The sequence below is a fragment of the Numenius arquata genome, unplaced genomic scaffold (assembly GCF_964106895.1).
Source record: "Numenius arquata unplaced genomic scaffold, bNumArq3.hap1.1 HAP1_SCAFFOLD_589, whole genome shotgun sequence".
NCBI lineage: Eukaryota > Metazoa > Chordata > Aves > Charadriiformes > Scolopacidae > Numenius > Numenius arquata.
Window position 1 is genome coordinate 18019 of NW_027414559.1, and position 20519 is coordinate 38537.

General features: G+C 67.1%; 1 protein-coding gene across 1 annotated transcript in view; it reads left to right on the forward strand.

The window, feature by feature from the left end:
- The first annotated feature begins 2843 nt into the window (after positions 1–2843).
- CELSR2 (cadherin EGF LAG seven-pass G-type receptor 2) overlaps positions 2844–20519 on the forward strand; it is a 43982-nt gene continuing 26306 nt past the window's right edge. The window contains exons 1-12 of the mRNA XM_074167202.1: positions 2844–3016; positions 3401–6315; positions 8974–9621; positions 10938–11160; positions 11960–12075; positions 13765–13853; positions 15007–15164; positions 15979–16142; positions 17272–17397; positions 18477–18646; positions 19867–20052; positions 20194–20307. Coding sequence (XP_074023303.1) covers positions 2844–3016; positions 3401–6315; positions 8974–9621; positions 10938–11160; positions 11960–12075; positions 13765–13853; positions 15007–15164; positions 15979–16142; positions 17272–17397; positions 18477–18646; positions 19867–20052; positions 20194–20307 — 5082 coding nt within the window. The remainder of the gene's footprint in view (positions 3017–3400; positions 6316–8973; positions 9622–10937; positions 11161–11959; positions 12076–13764; positions 13854–15006; positions 15165–15978; positions 16143–17271; positions 17398–18476; positions 18647–19866; positions 20053–20193; positions 20308–20519) is intronic.

The following is a 20519-nucleotide window of genomic DNA, read 5'->3' on the forward strand; positions in this document are numbered from 1 at the left end:
AGCCCAGTTCCCCCCCCCAGAAAGGGGTACGCGGTTGGGGGGGGGGGGGCTACATGCCTCAGTTTCCCCAAGGGGAGGGGGCTTGCTGCCCCCCCCCCCCCCCCCCAGCTCCCCAGTTTGTGTGTGGGTGCTGGGGAGGGAACCGAGGCATCTGCCCCCCCCCGACCCCCCCGAGAAAGCTACATGGGTGGGGGGAAGAGGAGTGTTCGTGCCTCAGTTTCCCCAAGGGGAGGGGGCCCTTTGCGCCCCCCCCCCCCCCCGAGAAGGGTATGTGGGTGGGTGGGTGGGGGGGTTCGTGCCTCAGTTTCCCCAAGGGGAGGGGGCCCTCTTAACCCCCCCCCCCCGGCCTCTGTCAGCCCACTCCCCCCCCAGAGAAGGGTACGGGGGGGGGGTGTGTGTTCGTGCCTCAGTTTCCCCAAGGGGAGGGGGCCCTTTGCCCCCCCCCCCAGCTCCCCAGTTTGTGTGTGGGTGCTGGGGAGGGAACCCAAGCGTCCGGGCGCCCCCCCCCTCCCCACTTTCCCCGGGCACCCCCCCCCGCCCCAACCCCGCTGAGCCGGTTGGGCTCGGGCCCCTTTGAAGAGCGGCGGGACGGGAGGGGCCCGGGACGGGAGGGGCCCCGGTGAGTCACGGTGGCCCCCGGGGGGGTCCCCAGCACCCGCACCCCCCCCCGCGGGGCCCGTCCGACCCGTTCGGCTGCCGGGGCTCTGCGCCGTCCTGCCCGGCACCCACGCCCGCTGCCGGCACGGCGGGAGGGGGGGGGGGGGCGCCCAGTGCTCCCAGTGCCCACCAGTCCCTCCCAGTGCCCCTCGGCGTTCCCCAGGCAGCCGTGCCTCCAGTGCTCCCAGTGCCCACCAGTCCCACCCAGTCTGACCCAGTGCCCACCAGTCAGTCCTGCACAGTCCCAGTGCCCCCAGGTTTACGTGCCTTTAGGGCTCCCAGTGCCCCCCAGTCCTTCCCAGTTTGTCCCAGGCCTCCATGCTCTCAGTGCACCCAGTGCCCCCCAGTCCTTCCCAGTGTCCCCAGGCCTCCATTCCAGTTTCTCCCAGTGCTCCCAGTGCCCCCCAGCGCTCCCAGTCCTCAGTGCCCCCCCAGTCTGTCCCAGTGTCCCAGGCCTCTGTGCTCCCAGTGCCCCCCAGTGCTCCCAGTCCTCAGTGCCCCCCCAGTCCTTCCCAGTGACTCCCAGCATCCCCAGCTCTCCATTCCATCCCAGTGCTCCCAGTGCCCCCCCCCAGTCCTTCCCAGCGCCCCCAGGCCTCCACGCCTCCAGTGCTCCTAGTGCCCCCCCCCGCCAATCCTTCCCAGTTTCTCCCAGTGCCCCCCAGTCCTTCCCAGTAGCCCCATGCCTCCATTCCATCCCAGTGCTCCTAGTGCCCTCCCAGTCTGTCCCAGTGTCCCCAAGCCTCTGTGCTCCCAGTGCCCCCAGTCCTCCATTCCATCCCAGTGCTCCCAGTGCCCCCCCAGTCCTTCCCAGTGTCTCCCAGCATCCTCAGGCCTCCATTCCATCCCAGTGCTCCCAGTCCTTCCCAGTTTCTCCCAGTGCCCCCCCCCAAGTCCTTCCCAGTGTCCCCAGTCCTCCATTCCATCCCAGTTTCTCCCAGTGCCCCCCAGTGCCCCCCAGTCTTTCCCAGTGTCCCCAAGCCTCCGTGCTCCCAGTGCCCACCAGTGCCCCCCCAGTCTGTCCCAGTGTCTCCAGTCCTCCATTCCATCCCAGTTTCTCCCAGTGCCCACCAGTGCCCCCCCAGTCTGTCCCAGTGTCCCCAAGCCTCCGTGCTCCCAGTGCCCACCAGTGCCCCCCCCAGTCCTTCCCAGAGCCCCCAGCGCTCCCAGTGACACCCCCCCCCCTTCTCAACAATCATTCCCAGTTTCTCCCAGTGCCCCCCAGTCCTGCCGTTCCCCCCCCGGCAGCGACATCACGGGGCCGGTACCCACCCCCCACCCCCCCCCCTCCGGGAACCGCCGGCGGCACCGGTCCCGGTGCCGCCGGCGGTTCCCGGAGGGGGGGGGGGGGGGGGAGCGGCTCCTTTAAGCGCGGCCCCGCCCCGCCGCGGCGGGGGCGCGCGCGGGCGGCGGGAGGGGCGCGGGCGGCGGCGCGGGGCGCAGCGGGCACCGGCGGCAGCGGCCGCACCGCGCCATGGGCGCTCCGCCCCCGCCCCCCCCCCCCACCGCCACCGCCGCCACCGGTACTACTGTTGTTGCTGTTGTTCTTGTTGCTGCTGTTACCGGTACCGGCACATCCCCGCCACCACCACCCGTCGTCACCTCTACCGGTTACCGGTACCGGCACCGGCACCTGCCCGCCCGCCGCAGCCGCCGCCACCCCCTTTCTGCCTCCGCTGCGGATCCGTCGAGGCACCGGGGACAGCGGCGGCACCGGGGACAGCGGCGGAGCCGGGGGTTTGGGCGGCACCGGTTTATTTAACGGCGGCGGCACCGGGGACAGCGGCGGAGGAGGAGGAGACGGGAACGCCCCGGAGAGCGGCGGCGGCGCTGGGAGAGCGGCGGGAGATGGAGCTTTCAGCGGGGACGGCGGAGGGGGATGGAGAGGCGGCGGCGGCAGTGGGGACACCGGGAGACACGGGGGTGCCCGAGGACGGGGAGGCACCGGGAACGCTGGAGACACCGGGATTCTTGAAGAGTCCAGGGACACTGGAGACACCGGGGACACCGGGGACACTGGGATTCTTGAAGACCCCGGGGACACTGGAGGCACCGGGGGCATCCGGGTCCCCAGGGACACAAGAAGCATCGGTCGTACTGGACACACTGGGGACACTGGCAAAGCCTCCAGGGACACTGGACGCACTGGGGACACTGGGGGAGCCTCCAGGGACACCAGGGAGAGGATGAGCACTGGGAATGCTGGGCACACTGGGGACACTGGGGGCACCCGAGTCCCCAGGGACAGAAGGAACGCCCGGGATGCTGGACCTGCTGGGGACACTGGGAAAGCCCCCAGGGATGCTGGATGCACTGGGGACACTGGGAAAGCCCCCAGGGACACCAGGAGCACTGAGGAGAGGATGAGCACCGGGAATGCTGGGCATACTGGGGACACTGGGGACAATGGGGGCACCCGAGTCCCCAGGGACACAAGGAACACCGGTCATACTGGATGCACTGGGGACACTGGGAAAGTCCCCGGGGACACTGGGAAAGCCCCAAGGGACACCAGGAGCCCTGGGGACACTGGACACACTGGGAACACTGGGAAAGCCTCCAGGGACACCAGGGACACTGGACGCACTGGGGATACTGGGAAAGCCCCCAGGGACACCAGGAGCACCAGGGATGCTGGCCGTATTGGGGACACCGGGGGCATTCGGGTCCCCAGGGACACAAGAAGCGTTGGTTATACTGGACACACTGGGAACACTGGGAAAGCCTCCAGGGACACTGGACGCACTGGGGACACTGGGAGAGCCCCCAGGGACAGCGGGAGCACCAGGGAGACGACGAGCACTGTGGATGTTGGGGACCCCGTGACCGTGGGGGCCACCAGGAGCCCCGCGACCCGCAGCCGCTCCCGCCGCAGCCCCAACGCGGCGCCGCAGTTCCAGCCCTCCAGCTACCAGGCCTCGGTGGGGGAGAACCGGCCGGCGGGGACGCCGGTGACGCGGGTGACGGCGGTGGACCCCGACGAGGGGGAGGCGGGCCGGCTGCGCTACGCCATGGCCGCCCTCTTCGACAGCCGCTCCGACGCCCTCTTCGCCATGGACCCCCTCACCGGCGCCGTCACCACCGCCGCCCCCCTGGACCGGGAGAGCAAGAGCACCCACGTCTTCCGAGTGACGGCGCTGGACCACGGGACGCCCCGGCGCAGCGCCATGGCCACCTTGACGGTGACGGTGAGCGACGCCAACGACCATGACCCGGCCTTCGAGCAGGCCGAGTACCGGGAGAGCGTGCGGGAGAACCTGGAGGTGGGCTACGAGGTGCTGACGGTGCGGGCCACCGACGGCGACGCCGGTCCCAACGCCAACGTCCTCTACCGGCTCCTCAACGCCGGCGGCGCCAACGAGGTCTTCGAGATCGACGCCCGCTCGGGCGTCATCCGCACCCGTGGCCCCGTGGACCGGGAGACGGTGGAGGCCTTCGAGCTGTTGGTGGAGGCCACGGATCAGGGCCAGGAGCCGGGACCCCGCAGCGCCACAGCCACCGTCCGCATCGCCGTGGAGGACGACAACGACAACGCCCCCCAGTTCAGCGAGAAGCGTTACGTGGCCCAGGTCCCCGAGGACGTGGCCCCCAACTCCGCCGTGCTGCGGGTGACGGCCACCGACCGCGACAAGGGCAGCAACGCCCTGGTCCACTACAGCATCGTCAGCGGCAACACCCGTGGCCACTTCTACATCGACGCCCAGACGGGGGCCCTGGACGTGGTCACCCCCTTGGACTACGAGGTCAGCAAGGAGTTCACCCTCCGCATCCGGGCGCAGGACGGCGGCCGCCCGCCCCTCTCCAACATCAGCGGTTTGGTCACCGTCCAGGTGTTGGACGTCAACGATAATGCCCCCATCTTCGTCAGCACGCCCTTCCAGGCCACCGTGCTGGAGAACGTGCCGGTGGGCTACTCCGTCATCCATGTTCAAGCCATCGACGCTGATTCCGGTGACAACGGCCGCTTGGTCTACACCCTCCTGGAGACCGGCGCCGGCTTCCCCTTCGCCATCAACAACAGCACCGGGTGGATCGTGGTGGCGTCTGAGCTGGACCGGGAGGCGGTGGACTTCTACAGCTTTGGGGTGGAGGCGCAGGACCAGGGCAACCCCCCCATGGCCTCCTCGGCCAGCGTCAGCGTCACCGTCCTGGATGTCAACGACAACAGCCCCGAGTTCACTCAGCGGGAGTACGGGGCCCGCCTGAACGAGGACGCGGCGGTGGGCACCAGCGTCCTCACCGTCTCCGCCGTCGACCGCGACGCCAACAGCGTCATCACCTACCAGATCTCCAGCGGCAACACCCGCAACCGCTTCTCCATCACCAGCCAGAGCGGTGGTGGCCTCATCTCCCTCGCCCTGCCCCTGGACTACAAGCTGGAGCGGCAGTACCTCCTCACCATCGCCGCCTCCGACGGCACCCGCCAGGACACCGCCCAGGTGGTCATCAACGTCACCGACGCCAACACCCACCGACCCGTCTTCCAGAGCTCCCACTACACCGTCAACGTCAACGAGGACCGGCCGGTGGGCACCACGGTGGTGGTCATCAGCGCCACGGACGAGGACACGGGGGAGAACGCCCGCATCACTTACCTGATGGAGGACAGCATCCCCCAGTTCCGCATCGCAGCCGAGACGGGGGCCGTCACCACCCAGATGGAGCTGGACTATGAGGACCAGGTGTCCTACACCCTGGCCATCACGGCGCGTGACAACGGCATCCCGCAGAAGTCCGACACCACCTACCTGGAGATCCTGGTGAGTGACGTCAATGACAACGCACCCCAGTTCCTCCGCGACTCCTACCAGGGCTCCGTCTACGAGGACGTGCCCGCCTTCACCAGCGTCCTCCAGGTCTCTGCCACTGACCGTGACTCAGGGCTCAACGGCAGGGTCTTCTACACCTTCCAAGGGGGTGACGATGGCGACGGTGACTTCATCATCGAGTCCACCTCGGGCATTGTCCGCACCTTGCGCCGCCTGGACCGGGAGAATGTGCCACTCTACTCCCTGCGGGCATTCGCAGTCGATAAGGGGGTCCCGGCCAAGCGGACACCAGTGGAGATCCAAGTGACGGTGCTGGACGTCAACGACAACCCGCCCGTCTTTGAGCGGGATGAGTTCGACATCTTCATAGAGGAGAACAGCCCCATCGGGCTGGTGGTGGCCCGGATCACGGCCACCGACCCCGACGAGGGCACCAACGCCCAAATCATGTACCAGATCGTGGAGGGCAACATCCCCGAGGTCTTCCAGTTGGATATCTTCTCCGGCGAGCTCACCGCCTTGGCTGACCTGGACTACGAGACCAAGGCGGAGTACGTCATGGTAGTCCAAGCCACCTCGGCCCCCTTGGTCAGCCGGGCCACCGTCCACGTCCGCCTTCGCGACGCCAACGACAACAGCCCCCAACTCAAGAACTTTGAGATCCTCTTCAACAACTACATCACCAACCGCTCGGGCAGTTTCCCCGGGGGGGTGATCGGCCGCATCCCGGCCTATGACCCCGACGTCTCCGACAGCCTCACCTATGCCTTCGAGCAGGGGAACGAGCTCAACCTGCTGCTGCTGGACCCCCGCAGCGGGGACCTGCGCCTCAGCCCCGCCTTGGACAACAACCGCCCGCTGGAGGCCGTCATGAGGGTCTCTGTCTCTGGTAAGACCCCTCCCTGTCCTGGGGTGGAGTGGGGTGGAGGTTCAAGTCCCCCTTCACCATTTGGTGGGGTTTTAAGGTGGTTTTGGGGTGCCACCAACCCATCTTGGCAGCCTCCATCCTCCAGATCTGGGGGAAGACGGGCAACAGCCACCCACTGGAGGCCGTCATGAGGGTCTCCTTCTCGGGTAAGACCCCTCTGGTCCTGGGATGGGGTTGGGTTGTGTTGACTTGGAGGTCCAAGGTTTGGGGCTTGGGAAAGCCCCACAGGGTGTCCTTCCCCCTGCTTCTGTGGGATTCTAAGGTGGTTTTGGGGTCCCACCAACCCATCTTGGCTGCCCCCACCCTCCAGATCTGGGGGAAGATGGGCAACAACCGCCCATTGGAGGCTGTCTTGAGGGTCTCCCTCTCACACAAGACCTCCCCCCATTGCCCTGGATTGGCTTGGAGGTCCAAATTTTGGGGCTTGCCCCCCCCTCCCCTTCTGTGGGGTTCTGAGGTGGTTTTGGGGTTCCACCAACCCATCTTAGCTGCTCCCACCCTGCAGATCTTTGAAGGGGGATGGATGGAGACACTGTGCCCCCCCCCAACCCAGACATCCCATCTAGAGGCAGTCAGGGTCCTCAGCACCCCCTTTTCCTTCCCCAGCCTCAGCTGTGGGGTGTCTGCGGGGGGGGGGGGGAGTCCAATACCCCAGTGCGTGCTTTTATTTGGGGGGGGGGGGGAGTCAGGCCCCTGTAGCAGAGGTTTGGGGGGGCAGCACTGCATGGGTGTATTTGGGGGGGTCCTGGCACCTCCCTGGGGGGGGCAGGACCCACTGCATGTGTTTGGGGGGGGGAGGGGTGCAGGGCCCCTGCGTGGATTTTGGGGGGGGGGGGGGGGGGCAGAGCCTGATGTATGCACGGGGGGGGGGGGGGGGCGTCCTGGTACCTTGTGTGTATCTTATAGGGGGGCTCCATGGGTGAATATGGGGGGGGCTCAGGGTCCAGTGCAGTATATGGGGGGGGGCACCCCAACCCATGCATTTCCAGGAGACCCCAGTGTTTGTATTTGGGGGGGGGGGGGGGCACAGGGCCTGGTGTGTGTACTTGGGGGGGGTCCTGGCACCGTGGCCTCTCTACTGGGGGGGGTCACAACACCCAATGTGTCTGTTTGGGGGGGGTCACTGGTGGGAAGGGGCCAAGGGGGGGCTGTGGCCGGTGGTGTCAGCGTGGTTTGGGCCAGGGGGGGCTGCTGGGTGCTGCTGGGGGGGCCACCCCGGGGTGGGGGAGCGGCTCCTTGGCCACCCCCCAGGCAGGGAGGGAAACTGAGTCACGGGGGCCATGTCGTGATGTCCCTTGTCTCCAGCCACGTGTCCCCATCACCCCCCGTGACCCCCCCGGCCCCCCTCTGGGCTGGGGTCCCTGCTCCAGCTGCACAAAGAAGAGGGGGCCCAGGGCACAAAGGGTGGGGGCAGGGAGCCCCCCATGCCCGGGCTGCGTCCTCCCCCCCAGCACAGGGGCAGCCGGGAGGGGAACAAAGGGTCCGGCCATAGCTGGGCCCCCGCGGCCGCGGCCATGGCAACCCCCTCCTCCCGGCCACCGGCCACCAGCCACGGGCCACCGGGCAGCCCCAGCCCCCCGCCACCCTTCTGGCGTCACGTCCTCCCCCTGCCCGGCCCCCCCCCCCCCACGCTGCCTCCGTCCATCTGTCCGCCCGCTGCCCGCTCTCCATCTGTCCTGTGTCCCGGCGAGGAGGAGGAGGAGGAGGAGGAAGGTGGATGCCCCAGGGCAGAGCCTTCACCCCACCCCGCCCCACGACATGGGATGGGTGCCCCATGGCCAGCGCTGTCCCCATCCTACTGTCCCCACCCTGTGGGGCCAAGCAGGACAGGTGCCCCATAGCCAGTGCTGTCCCCATCTCATGGTGGCAGAGTGGGATGGGTGCCCATAGCCAGTGCCAGCTCCATCACCAGCACCGTCCCCATCCCATGGTATCTGAGTGGGTTGGGTGCCCCTCACCACCACCATCCCCATCCCCTGTTGTCCAAGAGGGATGGGTGCCCCACCATCACCACCGTCCCCATCCTGTGGTGGCCCAGCAGAAAAAGTACCCCATCACCACTACTGTCCCCGTCCCATGGTGGCCGAGTGGGTTGGGTGCCCCATCACCACCACCGGTCCCCATCCCCTTGTGTCCAAGAGGGATGAGTGCCCCATCACCACCACCATCCCCATCTCATGGTGGCCAAGCGGGTTGAGTGCCTCATCGCCACCACTGTCTCCATCCCACAGTGGCCAAGCACGATGGGTGCCCCATAACCACCATTGTCCCCACCTCGTGGTGGCCAAGCGGGTTGGGTGTCCCATCACCACCACCATCCCCATCCCATGGTGACCAAGTGGGTCAGGTGCCTCTTCACCACCACTGTCTCCATCCCGGGGTAGGCCAGCAGAAAAGGTGCCCCATCGCCATCCCCATTCCATGGTGGCCCACCAGGTTGAGTGCCCCATCACCACCACCATGCCCATTCATGATGACCGAGCAGGTTGGGTGCCCCACCACCACCACCGTCCCCATCCCCTGGTGTCTGAGAGGGATGGGTGCTCCATCACCACCACTGTCCTTATCCCACAGTGGCTGGCGCTGTCACTGACCCCCCTTTTGTCCCCCCACCCACAGACGGGGTCCACAGCGCGACGGCCCAGTGCACGCTGCGGGTGACGGTGATCACGGACGAGATGCTGAGCAACAGCATCACCCTGCGCTTGGCCGACATGTCCCAGGAGCGGTTCCTCTCCCCATTGCTCAGCCGCTTCCTGGAGGGGGTGGCGGCCGTCCTGGCCACCCCCCGCCACCGCGTTGTCCTCTTCAACATCCAGACGGACACGGACGTGGGGACGGCCCGGATCCTCAACGTCAGCCTCTCGGTGCTGCTGCCGGGGGCGGCGGGGCACGGCCCCCGTTTCTTCTCCTCCGAGGAGTTGCAGGAGCGGCTCTACCTCAACCGCTCGCTCTTGGCCGCCATCTCGGCCCAGCGGGTCCTGCCCTTTGATGACAACATCTGCCTGCGGGAACCCTGCGAGAACTACATGCGCTGCGTTTCCGTCCTGCAGTTCGACAGCTCGGCGCCCTTCCTCGCCTCCGACACCATCCTCTTCCGCCCCATCCACCCCGTCACCGGCCTGCGCTGCCGCTGCCCCCCCGGCTTCACCGGCGACTACTGCGAGACGGAGATCGACCTCTGCTACTCCAGCCCCTGCGGCGCCAACGGGCGCTGCCGGAGCCGCGAGGGCGGCTACACCTGCGAGTGCCACGAGGATTTCACCGGTGAGAGCCCAGCGCCGCCCTGCCTCGGCCACCCCTGCTGTCACCTTGTCCCCTTCAGCCCTCCAGTGGTGGTCCTGTCCTCCTGGTGGCCATCCCCATCATCCCTTCAATCAGTTCCCCTCCATCTACCCCTTTTTGGCTCTCCCTCCAGCCTTCATCCGGCTTCTCTTCAGCCCTCCATCATCCATCCATCCATCCATGCATCCATCACAACCTCCTGGTGTCCATCCCCATCACCCCTTCATCCGGCTCCTCTTCAACTCTCCATCGTCCATCCATCCATCCCATCCTGTTGACGCCCATACCCATCATCTCTTCGTCTGTCTCTTCTTCAACCCTCCATCATCCATCCATCCCATCCTCTTGGTGTCCATTCCCATCACCCCTTCATCCGGCTCCTCTTCATCTACCCCTCCCTTGGCTGTCCCTCCATCATCCATCCCTATCATTCCTTCATCCAGCTCTTCTTCATCCCTTCATCATCCATCCATCCATCTCTTCCTCTGGGTGTTCATCCTCATCACTTCTTTGTCCAGATCCCCTTTGGCTCTCCATCATCCATCCATCCCTTCCTCCCTCCCTCCGCCATCCCTCTATTCCTCCTCCATCCCACCTCCAACCCTCCTTCATCCCTTCTCCATCCCTCCATCCTCCCCTTTGTCTCCAACACCTTCATCTTTCTCCTCTTCCATCTCTCCACCTTCCTCCCTCCTCTCTCCATCCCACCCCCCTCTCCCTATTCCCCCGCTCTCACCCCCTCCCATGTCCCCCCCATCTCCCCGTGTCCCCCCCGTCACCCTCCATGTCTGGTCCTCTGTCCCTGTCCCCCCCACCCCAGCGTGGTCCCTCCAGGAGGTTGGGGCAGGGGGACACTGGTGGGGGCAGAGCCTTGGGGACACCCTGGGGTGTGGGGACCCCCTGTTCCTAGACATCTACTCCCCACCATGTCTGGCCTGGGTTGGGGGACACACACCATGGTCACTGGGAGACTGGTGGCACTGGGGACAGCCTCCTCCCATCCCTGAGGACCCCATGGCACCCCCATCCCCCATGGGACACCGGGGTGGGGGGGTGCCAGCTGGTGGGGGAGGGGATGTTGGAAGGGGGGGGGACGGGACACACACTTTGTCTCGGTTGCCATGGCGATGGGAGGTGGTTGCCACGGTGATGGAGCTGGGGATAAAGCTGCTCTGGAGCTGATGGGGGGGGGATGGGAGAGGGGATCCCCACCTCCCCCACCCCCCACCCCTTTTAGGGGTGCAGGGGGTGCCCGGTGCCCTGGGCAGGGTGCTGGGTGCCAGCTGGGCCTCACACAGGGGAACGCTGTGAGCTGAGCGCCCGGGGGGGCCGCTGTGCCCCGGGGGTCTGCCGCAACGGGGGCACCTGCATGAACCTGCTGGTGGGGGGGTTCCGCTGCCAGTGCCCCCCCGGGCACTACGAGAAGCCCTTCTGCACCATGAGCACCCGCAGCTTCCCCCCGCGCTCCTTCCTCACCTTCCGTGGCCTCCGCCAGCGCTTCCATTTCACCCTCGCCCTGACGTGAGCCCCGGAGGCGGGGGGCGAGGGGTGGCCCACGGGCATTGGATGGGTGGGGGGTGATGGGTGCCCCGTGGGCATCACCTTGGGTGATGGGTTGGGGGGTAACGGGTGCCCCATGGGCGTCATCTGGGGTGTGGGGTGATGGGTCTCCCGTGGGCATCAGAAGGGATGTGGTGTGATGGGTCCTCCTTTGGCATCACCTGGGGTGATGGGATGTGGGGTGATGGGTCTCCCGTGGGCATCACCTGGGGTGGAGGGTGATGGTTGTCCCATGGGCGTCGGAGGGGCTGTGGGGTGCTGGCTGCTCCTTTGGCATCATCTGGAGTGATGGGACGTGGGGTGATGAGTGTCCCACAGGCATCAGAAGGGATGCGAGGTGGTGGTTGTTCCATGGGCATCACCTGGGGCAATGGGGTGTGAGGTGATGGGGTACAGGATGATTGTGTCCCATTGACATCAGATAGGATGTGGGGCGGTGGGTGCCCCATGGACATTGGATGGGGGGATGGAGTGTGGGGGGATGGAGTGTGGGGTGATGGGCGCCCCATGGGCATGGCTGGATCAATGGGGCATGGGGTGGTGGGTGCCCCGTGGGCACGGGGTGGGGGCAATGGGACAGGATGTGGTGGGCACCCCATGGGCATGGGCAGGAGCAGTGGGGCAGGGGACAGTATGGCACTCAGCTGGCACAGGGTGGGGGGAACGGGGCATGGGGGCAATGGGGGAGGGGGGGGGCACCCCATGGGGGGAGTGGGGCTGGGGGGTGACGGGCAGAGCCTGGCACTTGTCCCCGCACCAGGTTTGCCACCAAGGAGCGGGACGGGCTCCTGCTCTACAACGGGCGCTTCAACGAGAAGCACGACTTCGTGGCGCTGGAGATCGTGGGCGAGCAGGTCCAGCTCACCTTCTCGGCAGGTACGGGCACCGCGCCCGCCGCACCCTGACGCGGCATCCCCGGCATGTGCCCGCGGGCACCGTGTCCTGGCACCGCCTCCCGGGCACCACGTCCCATCCTGCACATCCCTGGCACTGCATCCCGGGCTTGGCATCCCGTGCTGTACATCCCTGGAACTGCCTGGCACCACCTCCCAGGCACTGCATCCCGGGCACTGCATCCCATCCTGCACATCCCGGGCACTGCCTGGCACTGCATCCGAGGCATGGCATCCCGTGCTGTACATCCCTGGCACTGCATCCCAGGCACCTCATCCCATCCTGCACATCCCTGGCGCTGCATCCCGGGCATGGCATCCCATTCTGTACATCCTGGGCACTGCCTGGCACCGCCTCCCGGGCACTGCGTCCCGGGCACTGCGTCCTGGGCACTGCATCCAATCCTGCACATCCCTGGCACTGCATCCCAGGCACTGCACCCCATCCTGCACATCCCGGGCACTGCCTGGCACTGCCCTTTGGGCACTGCATCTCAGGCACTGCACCCTGGGCACTGCATCCCATCCTGCACATCCTGGGCACTGCATCCTGGGCACTGCATCCTTGGCACTGCCTGGCACTGCGTCCTGGGCACTGCATCCCCTGCTGTACATCCCCAGCACTGCCTGGCACTGCATCCCGAGCACTGCTACCCTGGCACTGCATCTCCGGCACTGCATGCCATGTTTTACACCCTCGGCACTGCATCCCGGGCACTGCATCCCATCCTGTACAACCCTGGCACTGCCTGGCACTGCATCCTGTTCTGCACATCCCTGGCACTGCATCCTGGGCATGGCATCCCATGCTGTACATCACTGGCACTGCCTGGCACTGCCCTCTGGGCACTGCATCCCATCCTGCACATCCCTGGCACTGCATCCTGGGTACTGCATGCCCAGCACTGCCTGGCACTGTGTCCTGGGCACTGCATCCCATGCTGTATATCCCTGGTGCTGCCTGGCACTGCGTCCCTGGCACACATCCCTGGCACTGTATCCCATGTGTTGCATCCCTGGCACTGCATCGCAGGCACTGCCTGGCACTGCACCCCATGTGTTACATCCCTGGCACTGCACCCTGGGCACTGCCTGGGCACGGCATCCCTGCATCCTATGCATGTGTCCTGGGCATCACATCCCTGGCAGTGCATCCCGTGCTGTACATCCCTGGCACGGCATCCAGGGTATCACATCCCTGGCACATATCCTGGGTATTGGATCCCTGGCACTGCCTGGCACTGCATCCCAGGCCTAAAATCCCTGGCACTGCATCCCATGCATCACGTCCCTGGCACTGCCTGGCACTGCATCCCAGACATCCCAGACATCCCATCCCTGGCACTGTGTCCTGGGCACTGCCTGGCACTGCATCCCTGGCACATGTCCTGAGTATCACATCCCTGGCACTGCCTGGCATGCCATTCTGGGCATCCCATCCCTGGCACTGTATCCCATGCCTCAATGTCCCTGGCATTGCATCCCATCCCTGGCACTGCTTCCTTGGCACTGCGTCCCATGCATCGTGTCCCTGGCACTAGATCCCTGGCACTGCATCCCGAGCATCCCATCCCTGGTACCCTCATCCCTCTGATCCCCCCCTTTCCCGTGCCCGCTCCATGCCCATGGGCAGGGGGGGCTGTGCCCGCTGTCTGACGGCTGGTGCCCACAGGTGAGACCACCACCACGGTGTCACCCTACGTGCCAGGCGGTGTCAGTGACGGGCAGTGGCACCGAGTCCAGCTCCACTACTACAACAAGGTGGGGACACTGGGAGGGGCATGGGGGGGGGCGGGGGGGAGCGGGTTGAGATTGGGGGGGGTCGGAGGGGGGGCGGGGAGCAGGGAGGGGTGATGGGGGGATGGAAGAAGAGGGGATGGAGGGATGGAGGGGAGCAGGGGGTGGTCTGGGGGGGACAGAAGAAGGGATGTGTGGGAGCAGGGTGAGGTTGGGGCAGAGGGATGGAGGGGAGTGGGGTGAGGTTTTGGGGGGACAGAAGAAGAGGGGAGGGAGGAGCAGGGTGGGGGGATGCAGGGGAGCGGGGGGTGGGATTTGGGAGGGTCTGGGGGGATGGAGGGTGGGGGTTTGGGGGGACAGAGGGATGGAGGGGAGTGGGGTGGGGGTCTGGGGGGGATGAAGGAAGAGGGGACAGAAGGATGGAGGGTGGGGGTTTGGGGGACAGAGGGGAGTAGGATGGGGTTTTGAGGGGGGGCTGGAAGGGGGGGGTTGGGGACACAGAGGAGGAGCTGGAGGGTGAGGGGCTGGGGGGGATGCAGGGGAGTGGGGTAGGGGGTTGGGGGGACAGAGGAAGAGGATGGAGGGATGGAGAGAGGGGGTTTGGGGGGATGGGGGGGTGGAGGGTGGGAATTTAGGGGGACAGAGGGATGGAGGGGAGCAGGGAGGGGGTTTGGGGGGCTGGGGGAGATGGAGTGTGGGGGTTTGAGGGCACAGAAGGGGGGGATGGAGAAGCAGTGTGAGGGTCTGGGGGGGTATGGAGGAAGAGGGGATGGAGGGATGGAGAGGGGGGATTTGGGGGGACAGAGGAATGGAGGGGAGCAGGGAGAGGTTTTGGGGGGATGGAGGAGCAGGGTGGGGACCGGGGGGATGGAGGAAGAGGAGGTGGAGGGTGGGGATTTGGGGGGGACAGAGGGATGGAGAGGAACAAGATGGGGGTTCTGGAGGGGATAGAAGGTGGGGATTTGGGGGGGACAGAGGGATGGAGAGGAACAAGATGGGGGTTCTGGAGGGGATAGAAGGTGGGGGTTTGGGGGGACAGAGGGATGGGGGGAGCAGGGAGGAGCTTGGGGGGCTGGAGGAGTCGGGGTTTGGGGGGCCAGAGGGCAGCAGGGCTGGAGGGAGGGAGGGAGGGAGGAGGATGAGGAGCGGGATGAAGGCTCAGTCGTTGCCCCCCCAGCCGGTGCTGGGTCGGTCGGGGCTGCCCCAGGGCCCCTCGGAGCAGAAGGTGGCCGTGGTGACAGTGGATGACTGTGACACCGGGATGGCGCTGCGGTTTGGCCCCGTCCTGGGCAACTACTCCTGCGCCGCCCAGGGCACCCAGTCCGGCAGCAAGAAGTGAGGGGGGGATCCCCTGGGGGGCCATGTGGGTGGGGGAGTCCCTTGGGTGTCCCTTTAGTGTCCCTTGGAGTCCCCATGGGTTGATGGGTGAGGGGGGTGTCTATGGGTGGGGGCTGGTAGAGAGGGACCCTTGGGGTCCCCATGGGTGTGGGGGTCCCTCGGGTGTCCTTTGGGGTGCCCATGGCTTGGGAGGTCAACGGGGGGGGGGGTCCCTTGAGGATCCTGTGGGATCCCCATGAGTGTGTGGGGGGGTCCCTTCTGGTCCTCATGGGTGGGGGTCTCTAGTGAGTCCCTTAGGGGTCCCCATAGGTGGGGGGGGGACCCTCCAGAGTCCCTTGGGATCCCCACAGGTAGGGGATTCCATGGGGTTCCCTCGGGTGTCCCTTGGGGTACTCATTGGTGGGGGTCTCCTGGGGGTTCCTTGGGGTGTCCTGGGTGGAGGTGGGAGTCCCTCGGGATCCCTTGGGGTCCCCATGGGTGGGGGTCTCTTGAGGGTCTCCTGGGTGGGGGTGAGAGTCCCTTGAGGGTCCCGTGGAGTCCCCATGGGTGGGGGGTCCCTTGGAGACCCCATGGATGGGGTGTCCCATGGGGGTCCCTTGGGATACTCATTGGTGGGGGTCTTTTGGGGGTCGCTTGGGGTCTCCTGGGTGGGGGTGGGAGTCCCTCGGGATCTCTTGGGGTCCCCATGGGTGGGGGATCCCTTGGAGACCCTATGGGTGGGGTGTCCCGTGGGGGTCCCTTGGGGGTCACTTTGGATCCCCGTGGATGGGGGTCCCTTGGGGGTCCCCATGGGTGACAGTGAGTGCTGCAGGTCGCTGGACCTGACGGGGCCGCTGCTGCTGGGGGGGGTGCCCACCCTGCCCGAGAGCTTCCCCATCCGCAGCCGCCACTTCGTGGGGTGCATGCGGCACCTCCACATCGACCAGCGCCCCGTTGACATGGCCGCCTTCATTGCCAACAACGGCACCCTGCCCGGTGGGGGGCGCGGGGGGGCGTGCAGGGGGCAGGGGGCTTGGGAAGGGGCTGCGGAAAGGACTGTGTCCCCTGAGCGTGGGGGCATGGGGTGGGGGGTGGGGGGTGATAGGGTGCCAGGAGATAGAGGGGTGGGGAAATGTGTGGGGCTGGATGGGGGGCTCGGGGCATGGGGTGAGGTGGGGGGTTCAGGAGGGTGCCAGGGTGCGGGGCTGGAGGGGGGTCCAGGGGGGTATGGGGGGCTGTGTCCCCTGGGCATGGGGGCATGGGGTGGGGGGGGTATGGGGTCAGGGGGGTGCCAGGGTGTGGGACTGGATGGGGGTCCAGGGGGGCATGGGGGTCTGTGCCCCCTGGGCAGGGGGACATGGGGTGGGGGGTATGGGGTGATGGGGGTGCCAGGAGATATAGGGCTGGGGAACTGCATGGGGCTGGATGGGGGGCTCTGGCATGGGGTGGGGGCTATGGGGAAAAGGGGGTGACGGGGCTGTGTAGGGGGGCATGGGGGGGCTGTGTTCCTTGGGCAGGGGGACATGGGATCAGGGGGAGGGGGTGCCAGGACTGGAGGGGGATCAATGGCATGTGGGTCTGGGGCTGTGCCCAGGGGATCTCTGTGCTCTCCAGGTGTGGGGCTGGGGCATATGGGGCCGGTGGGGTGCCAGGGTGTGGGGCTGGAGAGGGTTCCAGGGGTGGCACTGTGTCAGCGCCGTGGGGCTGGGACATATGGGGCCGGTGGGGTGCCAGGGTGTGGGGCTGGAGAGGGTTCCAGGGGTGGCACTGTGTCAGCGCCGTGGGGCTGGGACATATGGGGCCAGTGGGGGTGCCAGGGTGTGGGGCTGGAGAGGGTTCCAGGGGTGGCACCGTGCCAGCGCCGTGGGGCTGGGACATGTGGGGCCAGTGGGGGTGCCAGGGTGTGGGGCTGGAGAGGGGTCCGGAAGTGCCACCGCCGTGGGGCTGGACAGGGGATTGGGGACCCAAGTGCCCGAAGGTCTCGGTACCCCCCGGGGCACGGGGACATGGGGCTGGACCGTGCCAGGCCGTGGGGCTGGCTGGGGGGGGGGCAGTGGGTCCCAGGCCATGTGTGTGTGTGTGGGGGGGTGGGTATGTGTGACCCCCATGTGTGTCCCCCCCCCAGGCTGCCCTGCCAAGAAGACGCTGTGTGACACCAACACGTGCCACAACGGTGGCACCTGCGTCCACGAGTGGGACGGCTTCAGCTGCCGCTGCCCCCTGGGCTTCGGGGGCAAGACCTGCCAGGAAGGTACCCGGGGGGGGGTGTGTGTGTGACAGGACCTGGGGGGGGGGGTGTGGGGTGCTGGCGGGGGGGGTCAGTGCCAGGGGGTTTCTTGCCCTTGGGGGGGGGGGGTATTGCCCTTGTAGGGGGTATTGCCCCGGAGGGTATAGCCATGGGGGGGCATTGGCATAGGGGGTACTGCCCTGGGGGTGTAACTCGAGGGGGGCATGGCTATGGGAGGGGGGTATTGCCCCGGGGGGGGGGTGTCAGTGCCGGGGGTGTTTCTTGCCCTTGGGGGGGGGTTTATTGCCCTTGGGGGGGGGGGTATTGCCCTTGTAGGGGGTATTGCCCCGGAGGGTATAGCCATGGGGGGGCATTAGCATAGGGGGTACTGCCCTGGGGGTATAACCCTGGGAGGGGTATTGCCCCGGGGGGGGTCAGTGTTTGGGGGGGTTCTTGCCCCTGGGGGAGAGGGGGTGGTCAGCACTGTCACCCCACTGTCACCCTATTGTCACCCTGTGTCACCCTGGGTGCCTGCAACTGAGTACCGCTGCTGTCACCCTGCTGTCACCCTATTGTCACTCTGCTGTCACCCTGGGTGCCAGTGACCGGGTGCCAGTGCTGTCCCCCCCTGTCACCCTATTGTCACCCTGCTGTCACCCTCTGTCACCCTGGGTGCCTGCAACTGAGTACCGCTGCTGTCACCCTGCTGTCACCCTATTGTCACCCTGCTGTCACCCTGGGTGCCAGTGACCGGGTGCCAGTGCTGTCACCCCCTGTCACCCCATTGTCACCCTGCTGTCACCCTGTGGCACCCTGGGTGCCCGCAACTGAGTACCGCTGCTGTGACCCTGCTGTCACCCTATTGTCACCCTGCTGTCACCCTGGGTGCCAGTGACCGGGTGCCAGTGCTGTCACCCTGCTGTCACCCCATTGTCACCCTGGGTGCCCGCAACTGAGTACCGCTGCTGTCACCCCACCGTCACCCTATTGTCACCCTGAGTCACCCCGGGTTCCAGTGACCGGGTGCTGGAGGCGGGGGGGGGGGGGGGGGGTGGTCAGCACCCACCCCACACCCTGTTACCCACTTGCCCCCCACCCCCCAGAGATGGCGAGTCCCCAGCGGTTCCTGGGCAGCAGCCGGGTGTCCTGGAGCGGGCTGGCGTTGCCCCCCCTCACCTTGCCCTGGCACCTGGGGCTCATGTTCCGCACTCGCCATCCCAACGGGCTACTGCTGCGGGCCAGCGCTGGCCCCCGAGCCACCCTCACCCTCCAGGTGCACCCCATGGCGGCGGGGGGCGGGGGGGGGGGGCAGTTATTGGTGTAGGGGGTATTGGCCTGGGGGCAGTGCCAGGGGGAGTATTGCCCTGGGGGGGGATTGGCACAGGGGGGACTGCCGTGGGGGTGTAACTCGGGGGGGGGGGGGGGGGCATGGCTATGGGACGGGGGGTATTGTCCCGGGGGGGGGGGGGGTCAGTGCCGGGGGTGTTTCTTGCCCTTGGGGGGGGTATTTCCCTGGGGTGTATGGCCATGGGGGGAATTGGCACAGGGGGTACTGCCATGGGGGTATAACCCCGGGGGGCTATTGACCCGGGGGGGTCAGGGCCAGGGGTTTTCTTGCCCTTGGGGGGGGGTACTTGCCCTTGGGGGGGGGGGTATTGCCCCGAAGGGTATAGCCATGGGGGGGCAATGGCATAGGGGGTACTGCCCTGGGGGTGTAACTCGAGGGGGGCATGGCTATGGGAGGGGGGTATTGCCCCGCGGGGGGGGGGGGTCAGTGCCGGAGGGGTTTCTTGCCCTTGGGGGGGGGTGTTATTGCCCTTGTAGGGGGTATTGCCCCGGAGGGTATAACCATGGGGGGGCATTGGCATAGGGGGTACTGCCATGGGGGTATAACCCTGGGAGGGGTATTGCCCCGGGGGGGGTCAGTGTTTGGGGGGGTTCTTGCCCCTGGGGGGGAGGGTATTGCCCGGGAGGGTATGGCCATGGGGGGGATTGACTTGGGGGGGATTGACTTAGGGGGTACTGCCCCGGGGGTATAACTCGGGGGAGGGTGATGGCTATGGGGGGGGTATTGCCCCAAGGGGTCAGTGCCAGGGGAGTTCTTGCCCTTGGGGGGGAGATTGCCCCGGGGGGGGCAGTACCTGGGGGGGTGTCACCACCTCTGGGGGGTGTTGGCCCGGGGGTTGGTGCTGGGGGGAGATTACCCTGGGGTGGGGGGGGAGGGGGGGACTGCCCCCGGGGGTGGAATATTGCTTGGAGCGGGGGGGTTATTGCCCTGCTGGGGGGGGTACTGCCCGGGAAGGGGGGGGTACTGTCTGGGGGGGCAGTTCTGGGGGGGCAGCTTACCCTTGTTGGGGGGGGAAGGGCTGCCCCTTGGGGGGTGTATTTCCCTGGGGGTGGGTATTGCCCTGCTGGGGAGGGTACTGCCCGGGGGGGCAGTGCCAGGGTTGTGTCCCCCCCCCCCGGGGGTGTCACTGATGTCCCTGTGTGCAGCTGAGCGAGGGGCAGGCGGAGGCGGGGGTGTGGCAGGGGGGGGCCCGCCTGGCCTGGCTGCGGCTGCCCAACGCCAAGGTCAACGACGGCGACTGGCACCACCTTCAGCTGGAGCTGCGGGGGGCCCCCGGCCGTGCCCCCCCCGCCACCCTCCTCCTCCTCGCCCTCGACTACGGCCGCCACCAGGTGGGATGGGACCGTTTTTTGGGATGGAAGGGGGGGGAAACTGAGGCAGGGAGCGGGCACCCTGCGCTGCTCGCCCCCATGGGTGGCACCGTGGCACCCGTGGGTGGCTGAGTGTGTGTGTCCCCCCCCCGGTGCCCACAGGCGGTGGCCGACATGGCCGGGGAGCTGGAGGGGCTGCGGCTGCGGACGCTGAGCGTGGGGGGGCTGGCGGGCGACGGGGGCACCGTGGAGCAGGGCTTCCGCGGCTGCCTGCAGGTACGGGCACGGGGACATGGGCATGGGATCATGGGAACAGGGACATGGACATGGGAACACGAGCATGGGGACATGGGGATGGGGACATGGGTACAGGAGGATGAGGACATGGGCACGTGGAGACAGGCACAGGGACATGGGCATGGAGAGTGCATGGAGACACGGGCATGGGGACACGGGCACAAGGACATGGGCATAGGGACATGGGGACG